Source organism: Thrips palmi, unplaced genomic scaffold (assembly GCF_012932325.1).
Source record: "Thrips palmi isolate BJ-2018 unplaced genomic scaffold, TpBJ-2018v1 HiC_scaffold_1, whole genome shotgun sequence".
Classification (NCBI taxonomy): Eukaryota; Metazoa; Arthropoda; class Insecta; order Thysanoptera; family Thripidae; genus Thrips; species Thrips palmi.
Window position 1 is genome coordinate 8,174,680 of NW_023144620.1, and position 17,748 is coordinate 8,192,427.

The 17,748-nt window shown below is 56.1% G+C and overlaps 3 protein-coding genes across 4 annotated transcripts; 1 reads left to right on the forward strand and 2 right to left on the reverse strand.

Annotated features, from left to right (window-relative positions):
- Positions 1–1,089: 1,089 nt before the first annotated feature.
- Positions 1,090–6,786, forward strand: LOC117639589 (UDP-glucuronosyltransferase 2C1-like). The gene is made up of 8 exons (XM_034375413.1): positions 1,090–1,217; positions 2,544–2,752; positions 4,069–4,280; positions 4,505–4,813; positions 4,914–5,102; positions 5,180–5,411; positions 5,496–5,715; positions 5,782–6,786. Exons 1-8 carry the CDS (start codon positions 1,135–1,137, stop codon positions 6,101–6,103), a joined length of 1,776 nt encoding a protein of 591 aa, XP_034231304.1. The 5' UTR covers positions 1,090–1,134; the 3' UTR covers positions 6,104–6,786.
- Positions 6,787–7,081: 295 nt separating this feature from the next.
- On the reverse strand, positions 7,082–10,816 carry LOC117639597 (sensory neuron membrane protein 1-like). Of its 2 annotated transcripts, none has more exons than XM_034375426.1 (10): positions 10,690–10,816; positions 9,861–10,043; positions 9,603–9,760; positions 9,378–9,525; positions 9,037–9,291; positions 8,739–8,953; positions 8,365–8,531; positions 8,179–8,297; positions 7,985–8,110; positions 7,082–7,918 (listed from the first exon to the last, which is right to left on the reverse strand). In XM_034375426.1, exons 2-10 carry the CDS (start codon positions 9,972–9,974, stop codon positions 7,724–7,726), a joined length of 1,497 nt encoding a protein of 498 aa, XP_034231317.1. In that variant the 5' UTR covers positions 9,975–10,043; positions 10,690–10,816; the 3' UTR covers positions 7,082–7,723. The 2 variants fall into 2 exon arrangements, with proteins under 2 accessions (XP_034231317.1, XP_034231327.1); XM_034375436.1 differs by having other exon boundaries at positions 9,861–10,037; positions 10,690–10,812.
- A 1,724-nt stretch (positions 10,817–12,540) lies between these two features.
- Positions 12,541–14,189, reverse strand: LOC117641455 (larval cuticle protein F1). The gene is made up of 3 exons (XM_034378790.1): positions 14,107–14,189; positions 13,529–13,802; positions 12,541–12,768 (listed from the first exon to the last, which is right to left on the reverse strand). Exons 1-2 carry the CDS (start codon positions 14,116–14,118, stop codon positions 13,539–13,541), a joined length of 276 nt encoding a protein of 91 aa, XP_034234681.1. The 5' UTR covers positions 14,119–14,189; the 3' UTR covers positions 12,541–12,768; positions 13,529–13,538.
- Between the last annotated feature and the right edge of the window lie 3,559 nt (positions 14,190–17,748).

The window sequence follows — 17,748 nt, forward strand, 5'->3', positions numbered from 1 at the left end:
TCGGTTATCCGATGTACAGCAAATTGGTTATCCGCTATCCGGATAGCCAGAAATTTCGAAGTAATCCGGGGAAATTTTGAGGTAATCCGGGGTAATCCGGGGAAATTCTGAGGTAATCCGGGGTTATCCGGCGCAATCCTGGAAATTTTTCGATGTAATCCGGAGGTAATCCGCGGGTTATCCGGGGTTATCCCTATCTGATTTACACAAAATTTCTCAGTCGTTTCCCCCTCGAAAGAGTGGCACTTCGACTTGACCCCCCCTGGGCCCGCCACTGCGACATGCCGTCCCCACACGGCGCGGCGGTGCTTGAGGAAATCCAGCTCTGACGCCAGCGGCAGGCGAAAATCAATCAGGGCCACGCAGTGGCGAGGCGGCACTGCCGTCGAGTGGCGTGGCTTAGTTTCGCGATAGCACTGCAAATCGGCCGCGCATAAGCGGCCCTGGGCTGTCAAGGAGCGCCGGAAGCCCTCGTCGTTCACAAGAGTCTTCCTTCTCTACCGAACTCACGGGAAGCGGTAAGGCGCTCCGGCGGGGTGCGAGAGAAATAGCTGCCCCTTCTGGTGTTGCTAGCGCTGCTGCTACCTCTGCCCTTCGCGGTGGGGGCGACCCGCTGCCTGGAACTCAGCCTGGACGTCGGCCTGGACCGCAGTGACCAATGTTTACGTTATCGTGCCAGTGTGCCCGCCGGCCGCGACGCACCAGGCAGATTCCGCACTGTCTCTGTCGCACCTGCACGCGGCGCCGAACCAATCAGAGCGACGAAGATGATACGCGGAATGGTCGCAGCGCGGGAAGCATCCCCGATAAAGTGGAGTGTCGCATTGAGTTCGCCGGACGCTTTCTTCGGAATCACTTATAAATACTGGCGCTCGCGCGGCGTGGCGCGGCAAGGTGCCCACGTGCGCGGTCGCGCGGCGCGCGGCGCCGACTTTGAACCATCGTGCTTGACGCCGTCCTCCTCGTGCTGTCCCTCCCGCACTCGCGGAGCGTGCCGTGGCGGTGCGAGAGAGACAGCGCGAGGGCTGGGTCGACATTTGGCCGGCAAGCGGCAGCCCTCGGCCGACCCTACCGAATGACGTGCGAGGGCTAATCAGGACTTTTATCTCGAGTGGGTACTCGCGGCGCGGGCTGATGAAGCTGGTCGCGCCGAAGCCTTTGCCTGCACTGCCTGCACTCGCCAGTCCGACGCGACGACGCGACCAGCAGCAACACAGGTAGGCAGGACTCCACCACACTGCTTCCTGTCTGTCGGCAGTAGAGCGGCGACCGGTTGAATAAGGGAGCTCACGGTGAAACGTCCAAGGATTTCCAGGAATATTGGTCAATACTCAGGAGATGGTTTTTCCGTGTTGTTGTCCAGTGGACTAAGGGTGTGGTGGGAGAAAATGTTTCGAAACGAGTGAACCTGACCCAACCAGCGAAGCAACGCGAGCTCCACCTCTAGTGAGACAAAATTTCACTGCAATGTGGATCTGGAGTGAATTTGAAACGAGCCGTTCCGAGAACTGACGATTTTCGGACACCGGAGAGGGGGCGGGCCGGCGGGGTCGTTGGCCCCAGGGAGGGCTCCATGGAGTGGCGGCCAAGAGGGACGTGCTCTTCAGCGCCTTCGGATTTACTCGGAATTCTGAGAGCCGTGGCGGACAATGGTGTCAAGGGTTGAAAGCGCGTTTAAAGATTCATGCAAAATACGTCCTTGGGAACGTCTGTTTTCACTTTGTCCGAGCGAACCGAGTTAACCTGATTTCGGGATGCCCCCGGCGTCCAATTTCACAGGCCGGCTAAAAAAGAAAGTAGAGCAGGTGGTTATCGGGGGAGGATTTTATTTTTATCTCGCTGAGGACAGATTAGCCGACACTTTCCAAGGACGGGCGCGGCCCCGCACCGGACGCCAGTTTCGACTTGGCGAGCCGTTTTCGGCTTTTAATGGCTGCCGGCGCTGCTGGCCTCGATAGGTTCGATTCAGCAGCCCTTTTGGCGCTATTTCCGGTGAGGGTTAGCAGTGGAGCGGAAATCCCCCGCCGGTTAAGCAGGGAGTGAATTATAATTAGAATCGCCATTACTGGCCCAAGACTGGCCCGCCGGGCCCGCCGGCCGGAACAGCCTCACTACACGTGTACCTCCATCATTACGCCGCGGAGTCGGCTTACGCTCGCATCAAATTCGCAGTGAAGGGGCGATTACTGCAGTTGGGGGGTTGGCGCCCGCCCTGCCTTGGCGCCGCCCAGAGATAAGAAAGACAACGCTTGCGCTATTACCAAAGTCGGGCCTCGACTCAAGTTCCCTCCCCGCCCAGGGCCCGCCTCGCCCGCCGCGTACGGCCTCCCTCCGACACACCTGCCTCGAAATGAGGGCTGCTACCTGCAGCAGCCTCACTCCGAGTCGTCGCTCCGTCTCTCTCTCTCTCTCTCTCTCTCTCTCTCTCTCTCTCTCTCTCTCTCTCTCTCTCTCGTGCCCTGATGACGGGACGCCTCATGAGTGCGAGAGAGACCCTTCCGCGGACTGTCGTGCTAATGACTGGCTTTTGCTCCCTGCTGCAGGATGGCTCCGATGGAACTGGCGGGAAGACTGCTGGTGCTGGGGTGCTGGCTGGCGCTCACCCACTCGGCGTCCAGCGCGGGGCCGCCGCCACCGGGGGGCGTCCACGGCCACCACGCCCTGTTCGAGGACGGCAAGACCGCGCCCTCCAACATCCTCATGGTCACCATGGGCGGCACCAGGAGCCACAAGGTCCCCTTCATGGCCCTAGGTTGGTATAGCACGGCGCCCTGAAAACTGCGCCTTCCACAGTGGGCCAGAAAACCGCTGGAGGCGGCCAAAATTCTAGACCCGTTTTGAGCTTCCGAGTCGCTAAACAAAACTCGAACCAAACGTGTGACTTCACCTGATTCCTTGGTCGAAGAGCACTCCATTGGTGGGGTCACACGCTCGGTTCAAGTCCCATTTCGCGACGCTAGAGCTCAAAACGCGTCTAGAATTTTGGCCGCCTCCGCCGGCCTTCTGCCCCGCTGTGCTGTGCCTTCTTGCTTTTTCGTTCGGTGCGTCTTTTCCGTTGTGTCACAAACGGCGACCCCGTTTCCAAGCCGCCGCTCTTCTGCGTTTCGATCAGAGGGAGTGACTGCGAGCCGCACTTTTCCAAATGCCCCCCCCCCTTCCCCCAGCCTCTCAGCAGACTCGACACGTGAGAGGAGAGTTTACCCCGCGCGGCTTGTCGGCTCGTCGCGGTAAAGGCCCGGCGCGCAAGGCTCGGCTCGGCTCCCCTACACCGCAGATGAGGGCCTTTTGTCCGCGGCGAGGTGCTCCACGAAGACGTGTGGTGCACGCTGAAAAAAAGAGCGCGGCTGCTGAGAAGAGAACAACAAAAAGACGAGTACGGTGGTTTACGAGGACCTCATTGCACCACGCGAGCCAAGTATCACGAGTTTGCGCTTTCTCAGTAGAGCCCTCGCGAAATCCCCCACTACTTTGCCGCAGCTTAAAAGTGCCCTGATCGTGGCTGCCGAGCCCCCCACTAGTTTCGATTGGACCTTGCGGCCGAAATTTTGTGTGCCAGGTTTAAGCAGAGCCTGGGCCTCCCCCCTCTCCCCACCGCTAGGCCGCTGGGACGCTGGGACGCTGGGACGCTGGGCTGTCCAGCTTCTTAAAACGCTTTAGAGAGTTTGAGGACGTCGCCGTCCAGCCCACTGCGCAAATTAATTTTCTCTTCTGTCCCTCGAGACCCTGCAGATCCGGCAGTCGATTCCGCCCGGCATTATGGTGGCCACGCCATTTTTCTCTCTCGCTCGCCTCCCTTCTAGCAGATCTGCGAAAAAAGAACAGGTTTTATTTTTACTTTTGGCAGTGGCGTTAAGCCGTCTGCCGCCGCAATGATTTGCCGCGCACTGTGCTCACACTCGGCCGTTTTGTTGAAAATGTGACCGGTTCGGCGCTAGACAATTAATGAACGCTCCTCTTTTTGCTCGCGCATCGTTTGTCAGCTTGCCAGCTTGTCAGCGTGTCGGCGTCCGCGGGTCATTGTCATGTGGTGGCCTTGGCGCTTCAAATAAGCCAGGCACTGTTTTGCAGGCCGCGCGCTGGTGCAGAAGGGCCACAACGTGTCCTTCATGAACGCCTTCCCGCCGGCCAGGGACTCGGCCGAGGAGCCCGGCTTCGAGGAGGTGACGCCCCTGGGGCTGGTGCTGTACATCAGGAACTACACGGACTGGGACCTGGTGGGCGCGCGCTTCCGCGGGGAGGAGCCCGTCCCCTGGGACCAGGCGCTGGCGTACACGTACGAGGCAAGTACAGTGTGGCGGTACTTGGAGGCGCCGCGACGCAGAAGGCGCCCGCGCGCGGCCAGCCAGCGGGCGGTGGTGCCGGTTGGGTTGCCTACCTGGAGGCCCGCGGGCGCCTGCCGGCCCGTCACGCGCGGCTGTGCGGCGGGATGGCCTACCTGCCGCTTCGCAGGCGCTTCGAGGTGCGTTGAGGACTGTGCTTTAACCTTCCCTTCCTCGTTATCCAGACGTGCGACTCCATGCTGTCCGACCCCGAGACGCAGCACTTCCTCCGCTCGGGCCGCCACTTCGACCTCCTGATCCTGGACGGCGCCTACCCGGACTGCGCCGTCGGCCTGGCCCACCACTTCAAGGCCCCCTTCATGTACATTAACACGGTGGGCTTCCACATGGCCGCCGTGTCGCAGTCGGGGTCCCCCGTCCCTTACGCCACCACGCCCTTCCTCAGCAGGGCCTTCACCGACAAGATGACGCTCCTGCAGAGAGCCGAGAACACCTTCTTCCACAGCATCTTCTGGTTCTTTAACAACTGGCTGGTGAGTTAGGTTAGGTTAGGTTAGGTTAGGTAAGGTTCCAAGCCAAAATATTTTGATTCGTATTCGAAACTTGGGTTTCTAAAGAGCAGTGCTGTTTCAGATGATGCCGCTGGTCCAGAACGTCCTCAACAAGCACTTCCCCACCATGCCCTCCATCTCGTCCATGACCAGGAACGTGAGCTTCATCCTGCAGAACTCCCACCACACCCTCACCTACTCCAGGCCCTACCTGCCCAACGTGGCCGAGATCGCGTGCATCCACTGCAAGGAGGCCCGTCCTCTGCCCAAGGTGAGTGGCCTCCCCGAGTGAACCGCGGCGCTGCCGGGTCGTCGTGTTCGGTAGTTTGACCGCCCTCTGCCCTCCAGTACCTGGACGACTTCGTGCGCGGCGGCAAGGGCAACGGCTTCATCTTCGTGTCCATGGGCTCCTCGGTGCGCGCCACCAACATGCCCGAGCTGCTTCGGCTCCTGTTCCTGCGAGTGTTCGCCCAGCTGCCCTACCAGGTGCTGTGGAAGTGGGAGTTCGGCTCCGAGAGCATGCCCGACCTGCCGCCCAACGTCCGCCTGGAGCGCTGGCTGCCCCAGCAGGACCTGCTGGGTGAGTCCAAGAGGAAACATGAGACGGTTTCTTTGAAAAATACTGGGGAATTCTAACGTGCGCTCACTTTGTTCGAAACGCCAGGCCACCCGAAGATCGTGGCCTTCCTGACGCACGGCGGCCTGCTGTCCATGTTCGAGACGGTGTACCACGGCGTGCCCGTGGTCACGATGCCCGTGTTCTGCGACCACGACGCCAACTCCGCCAAGGCGCAGGACGACGGCTACGCCATCAAGCTGGAGCTGCAGACCCTGACCGCCGACGAGCTGCTCACGTCCCTCAACGCCGTCATCCACGACCCCAAGTAAGTCGCCTCTCTGTTGGGTTGTGCTCTGCGAGTCGCGGTGTAGTCTAACCTCGCTGCTTGCAGGTACCGAGCCGCCGCGCGCTACCGCCAGTCCATCCTGCGAGACCAGAAGGTGGGCCCGCTGGACACGGCCGTGTACTGGACGGAGTACGTGCTGAGGCACAAGGGCGCCCCGCACCTCCAGTCCCCCGCCAGGGACATGCCCTTCTACCAGTGGCTGCTCCTCGACGTGCTGGCCGTCTACGCCGTGCTCGTCTTCCTCGCCTACAAGACCACCAGCCTGATGGGCCGCTTCGTGTACCGGTGCATCACCTCCTCGCCGACGTCCGTCTCCACCAGCAAGACCAGGCCCGTGGTCATGGCCAACGGCAAGAAGCGCGACTAGGCCGTCGTTTACCCTGGTTTCTCTTTTGGGGAGGACTGGGAGGGGGCGGCAGCAATTTTGAGACGGAGTTGTTCCTCAAACGTGTCAGTTTAAATGGTTTTAAACTGATGCGTTTGCAGCCATTCTGATCAAAGAGTAGGAAACAAAGATGGTGTAAAATGAATCTATTTTTAAGAGGGAATTTCTTGGGTACAATTCCTGGTAAATGTACCTTGGAGCGGTGATTTTATGTTACTCTAAATACTGACCTTGACTGTGATTGCATAAGGTTTGGAAGTCCTGCCTTATGCCTATTTTCTGAATATAGTGTACATATGTATAATGTAAATAGTGCCTAATATTCTAGTGTTATATATTGTTAAATTTAACACCATTGGTTTCTCAATCCAAAAGATATTTCTGCTCGAGTCATGGCGCGTGGGTTATTGCGTGCCTCTCTCCGACTGCCGTGATCAAACAACGGCCAAAAATTGCAGTTCCGGGCTAAAGACTTTAATTTCGAGTCAACGTCGGCTACACAGGGTCTCTGATTACGCAGCCTAGCGTGCATATCGACTGTTATTTCGTGCAATTGTGTCTGTTGTGTATATTTATATTCTGCTTTTATGTTTGTGTGCGAGTACATACATGTTTTTTTTTGTCCCGAAACGAAAAAATACACATGTAAAAATATTAACTTTTTATTTGTTCCATTTTTCTTTCACGCGCAAGTTCTTGGTACTGTACACATGCTGACGACCAAGAGGAGAGTAATATGATACGTCCTTCCATAAATCCATTTTATCTCATCATTTGAACTTGAAATGGAAACGCTTCCAAACAAAAAAAAAGACATTTCCTACGTCTTTACACATTTAGTGATGAACTTAAAATCGCTTTTTAATTTACGGTACGTTTTTGCCAAATCCTACCTAGTTGGTAAAGCAAAACTACCCTGTGGACATCCAAATTTAGGTGTTTGTGTTTTAAATTGATTGTAAACTTCCGCACTGGGGCGGCTTTTGGCTATCCCGGTGCATCCTTAATCCACGCTTCAATTTTTGACCGGTGCTCGGCTAAAATAGACATTAGTTTTGATGATGTGCAAGACTTCGGTCCGTTTGTACAGAAAACTTTTCTGTACAGTCGGCTTAGGACGGTGTATTACTTGTAAATTTCTAGCAACTAAATCACATTTATGACGAGACCGCAAGTGATACACTTGGCAGCTACAGGAGGCGCACTCAAAGCATTACCACCAACCTATCTACTATTACCATCGAACGAACTAGAGGATCATGCTGTTTGAAGAAATGAGCAGTAAGCACAGCAACATTTCAGTCATGAGCACTTATAACTAAAATTACCACATACATATGCTACAATCTTACAACTTAACAAAAAAAAATGACTAGCAGCAAAAATTAAACCTATAATTGATGCACGTTTCACCCTGAGCTTGTCCAAACAAAAAAATTGAGCTACTTCGCAGCCCACCTGTCTTTTTCCACCTAAAATCCCTCGCCAGCAGGGGTCAGTGAATCAACAAGCTGCAATCTTTTCAGGGTGTCTCACGTGACTGTTCCCAAACTAAGTACTCTTGTCTCCCCCGCTCGACCACCCCGCGTGCCGGCGCCCCCCTCACGTCTTGCCGTTCTTGGTGGGCGAGGGCGTGATGGTGACGGACTGGCGCTGCATGACGTACATGGCCAGCGCCCCCATGAACATGAGCATGCCGAGCCCCACGCCGATCCAGCGGCCCACGCCCGCCACTCGCAGCGTGCGGAACAGCTGCGCTTCCATCATGTTGACGAACTCGTCGGGCAGATCGACGCCCTGCAAACGCGACAAAAAGATAAACACGTGAATGATTGGCGCGCCCTGCGGAAGTCTCGCACGCACCTCCTCCACCCAGAAGATCGGGATGAGGGCGTTGGTCATCGTCTTCATGACGGGGATCTTGGCCACCGGGTGGGTGAACATGTTGAACTGCAGCCTCTTGCGCGCGCTCACCGGCGTGGCCGTCATCTGGAACAGCGCCACGCGTCACGGACCGGGAATGCCACCACCCGCAGGGCGAGGCGGCGCGAACTTACCGGCTCGAACACCATATTGATCTCGTGCTTGGCGGGGTCGGGGTTCAGGCCCTTGACCATCATGCGGTAGTCGTCGTGGGTCAGGTACAGGTGTGGCAGCGACGCCACAATGGGGGCACCTGGGAAAAACAGAGGTTTGAAACCCTCACTTGGATGGAAGCAGCCCCGGTAACCAGGACACTCTACCTGCACATTTTGTGATGTCGATCAGTCCCTTCTTCAGACATTTCCCCGGAGCGGGGCAGTAGCACTGCTTGTCCGGGTCAGAGGACATGTCCCCGAAGTCTGCGACATACCTGTTGCCGGGTATGCCCTTGAAAACGACTTCCTTCTCGAACTTGGCAACGATTGATCTGCAAATAAAAATGAATACGGCGAAAAGAAACGGCGGTGCGATGAAACCCGAAGCCACTTGATTCTGAGTACTGTGTTTGTCTTGCAAATAAATCGTGATGGTTAATGACAAAACCAATGGGCTGCTGATAATGCTTTGTGTCTTTCCAATTTTAAATTAAGGCAAAAACATTTTTTTAAATAGAGACAAGTTAGGAATAACTTACAAACACAGGTCTGTTGAGTAGGCAGTGATGCCGTCCTCTGATTTGAGGAAAGGCGGGAAGATGGTGGAGTCCGTTCCGCTGGGCGTGTTGCAAGGGTCTCCGCTCCAAACGTCCAATTTCTCCTTGTCATTCACTTTGACAACTAATCCAACCTCCTGAGGGTCCACGACCCCCCGCTTCACTTCCAGCTTTTGCGTATCGGCAGTTCCATTTTTCTGCATTGAAAAAAAAAAGATGTAACAGCTGCACGACAGAGATACTGCGAGCGAGAAACAGAGTACACCCTGGTTTCACCAACCATTCCGAAGAACGAAAACAAAAATATATCGTCACCGTCGGGTTTCAGTCCAGCCGGATTAGTCCGTATCATGGTGCAGATGGCGGAGGTGGCGAAGTCTTTGGATGTGCAGTTGATGGGGACGCCGTCAAATAGAATATCCCGGGCCCTAGCGGTTAGGAACGGCGTGGTGGGGTTGTTGAAGAGGAACTTGATGCCCTTGGCGAGCAGGCCCAGCGCCCCGGGCTTCTCACGCTCCACAGTGTAGACCATACTCTAGAAATTAACACAAACATTCAGCGTTGCTCCTCTCACAACAATGTAAGCATGCATTTTAGGAAGCTTGGGAACGTTGCAGTCACCAGCATGGCAGCGTGAGGGATGGTGACCATTTCATCCCCCGTGAGGGGGGCGCTGATCGTTTCGTTGAAGATGAAAGTATTCTTCATTCGGAATGACACGGTGTCGTCCTCTGGGTGGTCTTCGATGTTTACTTTCTCCTTCCACTCGCTGAAACAACAAAAACAGCCTCTGAGAGGCCTCGATTCCACTCTACAAAACAAGGCAACGCGTTTACAAAGCCTTACTGATAAAAATACGGGCCGACTTCCGCTACGATGGGCACCGCCCCCTTGGCTGCCTCCTCGGGGTTGGTGACGTTGAACATGTACACGCGGAAATCTATGGCGATGGGGGACTTGGCCCACATGTTTCGCATGTCGTTGGGCTTACGCAGTGCAACACTCTAAATACGCCAAAAAGAATTATTATTACTGCCATTTTTTTAAAAAGAAGAAAAGACAGATTTAGGGCTATTAAAGGCGTTCGGTCGAGCGTCCGGTTACCTTGCCGATTTTCATGTTGACCAGTGCAGGGAAGCCGAACCAGCCGATGACGATGGACAGCACGGCGATGATGATGCCGGCGATCATGATCTTCTTGTAGGTGCCCTTGTTCATCTTGAAGCGCTTCGGGTACTCTCGCAACGTGAATAGAACCTCAGCCCATGCCACATCCAGCCACTGCAACTATAATGTTTATGAGACACTGTTACTCGCCATTGCGCAAAAATAATCAGCCTAATCTCGTGCCCCATTGAAAATCAGAACAAAGTGGAGTCAGAAAGACGAATTCAAACAAGAGTCCTGTTTTGCAAAGCCCAGGCCCCAAACGGCGCTGGTCGAGCTGCCTCGCCGGTGCGTCACGGTCGGATTGCACGCTGACTGCCTATTACCCACGGTGGCGCACGCACACACGCACATACAGCTACCGGTCATGAATCGCTGGTTACGGGACAACGTCATCTTTCAGGCACGCGCGCCGCGGAGCAGCGGCTGTTTTTTCTTCGCGCGGTAGAGAACGAAAGCAAAAGCAAAAGAGGCTAAAGTATGGCGTCTGTGCGGAGGGGCGATCGGTCGAACGATCCCCTCAGTCCCCGCGGAGTGTCACGACGCTAAGGCATTATCCGGTGGTTGCGCTGTCTTCACGTGGCAGTTAAGTCGACCGGAAATCACCGCACTTGAATTATTTACCAACATTCGTCGAACACATCGCTTCTGCATGCAACTGCGGACATGCACCGACCGTCATAAGTGCAGTCTTTCTGGCACCAAATTTCGATAAAAAGGGGAGATATACCCGACAGAGGTCGTCATCGCTTCGAACCAGCCTCACCTTGAGTGCGCCAAACGGCTGTACGGTCAACGGTGCGCCCACCCTCCGTGGATGCACTTTCCACCTGGCAATGGTCGTCGCTTTCTTCGCGCTCGTCGGCTCGGTGCGAGCGCGACGGATGACCCGGTGAATCTGGACGCCGGGCTGTGGGCGCCCTGGTCGCCCTGGGCCCGCCCGGGCCGCGGCCCGCAGGTGGGGACGGGACAGGTGGGGCGGCCTGGTAATTTAGAACAGCTTGGCTGGAGAGTGAGCCACGTCGTCGCAGTTACTCATTCATGGCACCGGCCGCCTTACCGCCTTCTGTTTCTGGACGGCCGAAGAAGCGCCGACTGCCCCGTTCTGTCCTTGTAGGTCACGGTGAGGCCAGGGTCTGGGTCACCCAAAGTCTCCCACGTCGTTTGGCGCCTTTCGACTCGAGTTATTTATTCAATATTTTCAGGCGATTAAAACTGTACTTCAGTCAACCGGACTGAGACCGTGCCATATAGTTGAACCGGAGGTGTGACTGAAGAGAAATCTGTCCCACCGACTATAACTCTTACTCAGGAAATCCGACTCTTGAACCAAGAAATTTTACTGCAAAAGCAAATTCACATTCCAGTAAATAATAACTTGTTGCAAGTACATTATCTTGGCTCAGGACATGGGCTGTTTTGGGTGAACTCCTGAGTTTTTTTGGAAGTCCAACAGCTAAGCGACAAAACAATTTCTGGACTTATCGGGCCGAACTCCGCGGCCACCGCCGTACTGCGCATCGTCCCCCTCATGTTTATTTGACTGTGTGATGCACCTTGCCAGCGGCCGGTGGTGTCCGCCGCCCTCAGTGGGGCTCACATGCCCTCATTGGCCGTCTCGGGGCGAAGGTCAAACGCCGCGCCTTGTGATTGGTCGCTGGGCCGGGCCGGCCGCCCTATCGTGTTGTCCGGTGGCGAGCGCGTCGGCACCTCGGTCCCTGGACGGCCCGCGGGGCGCGGCGGTTTGAAGGACCCGAGGCGCTTCGCATTGCCACCATCCAGCCGATGCACTAATCGATGCGCTTTTCCAGATGTTTCCGTTTTTCCCCTCCCCTTCGGAGGTGAATGATTAACGTGGCCCCCACCGGGGCCCCTTGGGGTCACGAGTAGCAGTGTCACCGAAGGCGTGTCCGACATCGACCTTCGCCTGCACTACGTCTCCACAGATAAATCCTGGTCAGGACGCCGGAATTATTTAGCTTCTTGTCCTCGCGACTTGTGTCGAACTGGAAAAGTTCGGAGTGCGCGTGCCGTGGCGTCGTGGCGTCGCGGCGTCGCGGCGAAGGATACAGGGCGTGCCCGGCATGTGGGAAAAACATCTCGTGCGCAGTGCCACTGTATTACAGGGCAGGGACACGACCTTTCTTTGGGAAGGCCGGCGCAGGAGAGCGCGAGCCGGCGTGAGCAGAGGAGGAATTCGCTGAGCTCCGTTTCTAGTTGAGGCAAATGAATTGAAAGAAATCCAACATTTTCGACAATGGTTGAGGCAAGAATACTCGCATCCTGCTCCGCGAAAGATTGCGCAAGCTTGAGTAATCTTGGCATAAAACTGGAGTGTGGTTATATGCCCTTCTACCTAGCGTACTACTAAGTTGAAGACTCCATGGTTGTATTCGAGCATAGAGTAGAAGCCCTCCCATGCATTTAGATTGGTAGAAGAGAAGCGGAACGGAGCACTATGCATGGAGCCAAGCCAAAGCAAACACTACGCCTTGAAGAAAGTACACTTTTCTGTTGTACCAGTGCTTTTAGACAGGCAGATGCACGCCAGCATGCATGTCCCGTGCTGATGTTTGTTTATTCCCACGACACATGAGGGCAACAGAAAACCACTCCATTTTCGCCATTCCCAACTTTTATTTCAACTTTCGAGAAAGCACAATAATTGGAACTCGGTTTTGTACATATGTGCGTGGCTGCAGGCGCTGCAGGGCAGGCCTTTGGCAATGGCTTCCAAGTAGTGGGTCACGCGTGGCGTACAGTCACGCACAGGAATGCCGAATCGACTGGTTGAGCCGCGCCATGCCGCGTCATTCCACACATGGCATCTGCAGCCTGCGGTGACCTGCAACACACCGGCAATGTCTCACGCCGCGCCAGCACACTCCGTCTCTCTCGCACCCTTGACGGGCTTCCTCACGAGTGTGAAACCGACAGAGCAAGGAGACCGCTCGGGATCAGCGCACACTGTGGGTCAACGCACTGCATTTCAGTGACAAACGCTTTGCTGGCATTGGGGTTGGGAAAGATCAAGGTTTGCAAGGCTGCGCTCGGACTCCTTCGAGGGATTCCGAAAATGTAAGGTTAAAAGTCCCCACGCGGGATGCTTTCAAAAAGGGTGTGACACAGCGAAGAAAGGCCCCCTCGAACCGCGTGCCGGTAAACCGATGGAGAGCGGTGAGGACACCCAGATGGCAGGCTATAAATTCAGGAAAATTCAGTCACACGGGAACATAAAAAAAGTCTTTCCGCGTCTGTCAGTGTTAATCGTGAAATACGGAATCCCACCAAGCAAACGGAGGGCACTGTTACAAAAAATATCCTCTCGCTTGGTGGAAGACCCTCCATGATAACAGGTATGGAGAACGCTTCCGAAATGGCGTTCTGCCGAATTTCTGTGAAGGGATAAAAGAGCTGGCGGGCCTCATTGAAATGTCTAAGAATGTCTCAAGTTTTAGAGCGCACCAGCAGTCCTTGGTTTGAAATGCGGAGTGAAGGTAATGCAATGGAGAACGCGCAATGCACGCTATGCACATCATGCACCCGGGATTCATAAACTTGGCATCAAGCGTAAGAAAAACAAATTCCCCTGCCTGTACACTTACATGTTGTCACCTAGTGCAGGAGGTAGGGCGAGTGGCCCAGCAGGGGCGCGTGTGCCAGGGCGAGGGGCGCGTGCACGGCGAGCGGCGCGTGGTAGGCCAGGGGCGACACCAGGGGGGCGTGGACGGCGTGCACGGGGTGCGCCACCGCCAGCGGCGCGGCGTGCACCAGCGGGGAGGCGGCGATGATGGGCGCGTGGCCCACCGTCAGGGAGAGGCCTCGCTTGTCGCGCAGGGACGCCGCCTCGGCCGCCACCGCCACCAGCACCAGAAACAACTGTGGCACAATGGCAAGTCACTTCGAGGATGCACTGTCACAGTCCTGACAGAAAACAAAACACTTGACGAAAAAGGTGAGACGGAAAATTGAACTTCAAAATCGTGATGATCATGTTCTACACCATTGATTTGCCCTAGGAGAAGCTCTAATATTTTAAAATGGTAAAATTTTAAAAGAAATCTCAAAAAGTCCTCTTGTTTGGCCGAAGAAAGGCACCAGACCCGGACACTCTGGCAGGGGTGATGAGGTGGCGCCAACAACAGGCCAGCCGGTAGGGGCAGGGGCAGGGGCTTATACTTACGAGGACCTTCATGTTGAATGTGTACGCCACAGGGGGATCTGCAGTATCGACGCCTGCCAGACGACACCTGAGCTTATAAACCTCCCTGCCCCTCCAGCCGGCTTCTGCTGGAGCCCTGGACCGTTCGGCTTTGTCTCCAGCCCCTCCAGATTGGTCGCCGGGCCGGGCCGGGCCCCACCACCACAGACTACCCCGTCAGGCGAACCCCACCCTAGGCCTCCCTGGTCCGCGCGGGATGAATCGAAGAACGGTATACACAACTCTTCACTCCCGGAGTCTGCTCGAGAGGGTTCAGGCTCAGGGCGGGGCGGGGCGGGGCGGTGAGGCGCGAGGCACGCCACATTGACGCAATGCTGACGCTCAGGTGACAGCGTGTGGAAGACGCTCTGTCATCACATCTGCTTTTTGCTGCCTTATAATCTCGCGCTCCACCAGACAGACGGGGGGTAAACACAAAAAAGTCGTCAAACGGGACATTTTTACACTTTTGCGACGGTTAACTTTTTAGCGGTATTTTTTCTACATTGTCCATGCAACACAAATGCAAACTAAAAATTTACCAATAGTAAACACTCACTGAACACTCAGTATTAAGAAAACTTGAAGGATTGAAAATCTTAAAACATAGAGGTGTATTCAAATTTACCGAATATTTGCGCCCTTCGGTGTTCGAAGACTCTGAGAAGTGACGTGTGGCCGTTCTTGGCCGTGCGGTGTGGTTGCTGCCGGTGCTGGCGGCAATTAGCACATGCGTTCGTGTGTGATTAAACCGCCCTTTGAGCGGCGCGCGCCGTGCTACCACGCCCGCACCGCCACGCACCGCCACGCCACGACACGCTCCGCGTTATGCCCGAGCCGATGGTGGCAAATGGCACAAGGCGCCCACCAATTAAATCCCCGCGTCACCGGTGGTGCTGGCCACCCCGCCCCACCCTGCCCCGCCCCACCTCACCTGGTTCCAGACGGAGAGACGCTCCCGCGTGTCGCATCCAAGTTTAATTGCACATTTTTATTTCAGCAGAGTGATCAGAAAGGCGAGCGGTGGAGCGGTAATGAACACGATTTAGAGGGGGAGGGTCGCACAGCTTCACTGTGTGTGGTGGGAGGGGGGGGGGGCCTGGCAGGGTTTGTGCGCGTGAAAATTAGAAAATTCCGACGGTCACGCCCGTGGCCACGAGGAATACGGTGATAATGGGAGGTGCAGGGCTCGGGATGGATGCGCCGAGCAGAGGGCGGCAAAATGGAAATCCAAGTTGGGGTAGTGGGTGCCCAGTCGGCCCCTATAGCTGCTGCTTAAATATGGGGGTGTTTATGTTTGCGAGTCCCTGCATCGCTACCATAAAGATGCGTAGCTGCTCTGATCGAATGACAAAAGGAAAGTCATTGTTTTGATGTTTTTTTTTTGTGGGATAAGTACAGCTTTTGGCGCAACCACCCCTTAGACCTCATTGGCACATTGTTTATCGAAGGGGCCAATACGGCTCGCATGTCCGAACGCACACAGCGGTGACGTCACCGGTGACGCCGTATCGCCTGCTGGCACATTTATTGGTCGAGCAAACGGTCGCGAACGGACGCGTGTCTCCGAGTCCCCGGGCGAGTCGGGTCAAGATCGGAACGAAGAAGCACAGTTGGCGTGTCCTTTTATCGACTGGCTGCCTCGGAGCGCGCCGTGCTGCGCCGTGCCGTGCCGCGCCGCGCCACCCGATGGAGCGGAGCGAAACATACCGCACGTCGCGGGGGAATTCGCGCGCAAAAAAGCGCTCCTGTTCTCACCACTCGTAGTGTGGTCGGGAATACAGGGTGCGCGGGTGCACGCAGGGTAGTCAATGTAGGCCGTCGCCGCACTGTCAGCAAATCTATTTCAGTGCTTCACCCCTCTCCCAGCAACGCGCGCGCCACTTCGAAATACCTCGGCGGGGCGCGTGGAGCGGAATGCTGCGTGTCCGCGGCGCGGCGAGCCACTGCATTCCCAAAATGCCCGGACCGAGCTCTGTCGCTACACCGCAAAAGTCAAGGCTGGCTTACGGCGTGCGATTGGCGTGCGCTGCCCGGGACGGCTGCAGTCCTGCAGTCCCTCCCGGCCAGCGCCATCAGTCCCATTCCGAGCGCAGTGCCGCGTCGCTCTGTCTCTCTCGCAGCCCCTCGGGGCGGCCGCGATTGCGAGAGAGACAAAGGCCCCGTTCGGAGTCGTCGGCCAGCCAGCAGTCGCGTGGCGTAGCGCCGCGGCACGCCACGGCATGGCGTCTCAGCGAATCATAATGGATCGAGTGATCTTGACCCCGCTGAATAAGTCGGACGGCTGTTCCAACGGATGGCACGACGACGGTCCGCGTCTCGTGTCGCGTCGCCTCCACGATGGGGGTGAGCTTGAGGGGCTGTGGCGTGGCCGGCCTGCCGCTCGGCCTGCCGCCATGCATCTTGCAGCAAGTCACGACCAGCCAATGGGCCATCATATCACGATCGGCGGACGTCAGCCAGCCCCGCCCCTACCTTCCCCCCCCCCCTCTCGGCCCCGCCTTGGTCAGTAAAATTTGAACCTCGGCCACGTGTGTGACGAAGGGGGACGGCCCCACTGGCGGTGGGCGGACTTCCGCGCGGTTAGTGTGTCATTGGAGAGCCTAAATAATGAGAACGGGCCACAGCAGACTGATATTCCAAGAGTCGTTTTCGTCGCGCTGTCTCCCTCGCACTCGTGAGGCGTTCCCAGAGGGCACGAGAGAGACAGGGCGATGAAGACGACACTCGGAACCAGTCTGCAGGGCCAGGGAAACGCCGGCAACGACTTGTTTAATGTTTCATACAAAAGCCCTCTGCCCCTCCCTCCACCCCTTCCCGCCCCAGGCCCGGTTCCTGCGGACAACCGTCACATTCTCATCAAATCGTTTTGTTTCCGAGTTTAATGGGAGGAGCCCATCAGTTTTCGTTGTTTTCAGCTTGGCAAGCCGATACTCTGTACCGGCATCCAGTTTACTCTCCACCGCCAAGGTTATTGGTGCGGCCAGGCCTTTGGTCTTTCCGATATCGAACCACCGTTTTCTGAATTGTAATTAACGGTGTGCTCTCCGAGGAGCTGGTCGCACCGTGGCCAGGACTCCGGCACACCAATCAGAAACTGTGACGGTGGACGTCCCATACTACTCACAAAAAGGGGGTGGTTGTCTCTTTTGGAGAATGTGTGTGTAACCAACTCAGGAAACGCGTCCAAAGGAATATGATTCCGGTTCCTTTTGTCCCCTCCTTCTATCCGCGGTCCCGTTATTTTGCCTCTCATCCGCGTGATCCTCCTCGGAATGTTGCGATTGTTTTGGTGGACCCCAACAGGAAAAGCGGCGACGGTGAGGGCGAGCTCCGATTCGCCGGGTCAAAAGGGCGCACTTTTGGCAGGAAAGAGTAGCTGTCAAAGGACTGAGGGCTGGAGCAGAAGGCGCAACGCTAAGTGGCGAATAAACAAGGGCCGTGTTCCTGGTGCCTCGCGGCGTCCGAGGGCCCGCAGCCGAATTCCTGCGGAGCTTCAAGGGACCCGGCGTCTCGGCGAGGGAAGGGGGAAAAACAGGAGCAGCACGTGCAAAACGGGCAGTTATTGTCATAAACATTTATTTGTCAAAAATATATTTACACAGGTTGATAACCCGAAGACGC

What these genes read in the sequence shown, in the direction of transcription:
- LOC117639589 (XM_034375413.1), top strand. Translation starts at nt 1,135, where the DNA reads ATGAAGCTGGTCGCGCCGAAGCCTTTGCCTGCACTGCCTGCACTCGCC. An exon ending in AGGCCCGTCCTCTGCCCAAG is followed by an intron (nt 5,103 to 5,179) that starts GTGAGTGGCCTC and finishes TCTGCCCTCCAG; the next exon opens with TACCTGGACGACTTCGTGCG. An exon ending in GCCGTCATCCACGACCCCAA is followed by an intron (nt 5,716 to 5,781) that starts GTAAGTCGCCTC and finishes CGCTGCTTGCAG; the next exon opens with GTACCGAGCCGCCGCGCGCT.
- LOC117639597 (XM_034375426.1), bottom strand. Translation starts at nt 9,974, where the DNA reads ATGAACAAGGGCACCTACAAGAAGATCATGATCGCCGGCATCATCATC. An exon ending in CGACATCACAAAATGTGCAG is followed by an intron (nt 8,298 to 8,364) that starts GTAGAGTGTCCT and finishes TGTTTTTCCCAG; the next exon opens with GTGCCCCCATTGTGGCGTCG. An exon ending in CGATCTTCTGGGTGGAGGAG is followed by an intron (nt 7,919 to 7,984) that starts GTGCGTGCGAGA and finishes TCGCGTTTGCAG; the next exon opens with GGCGTCGATCTGCCCGACGA.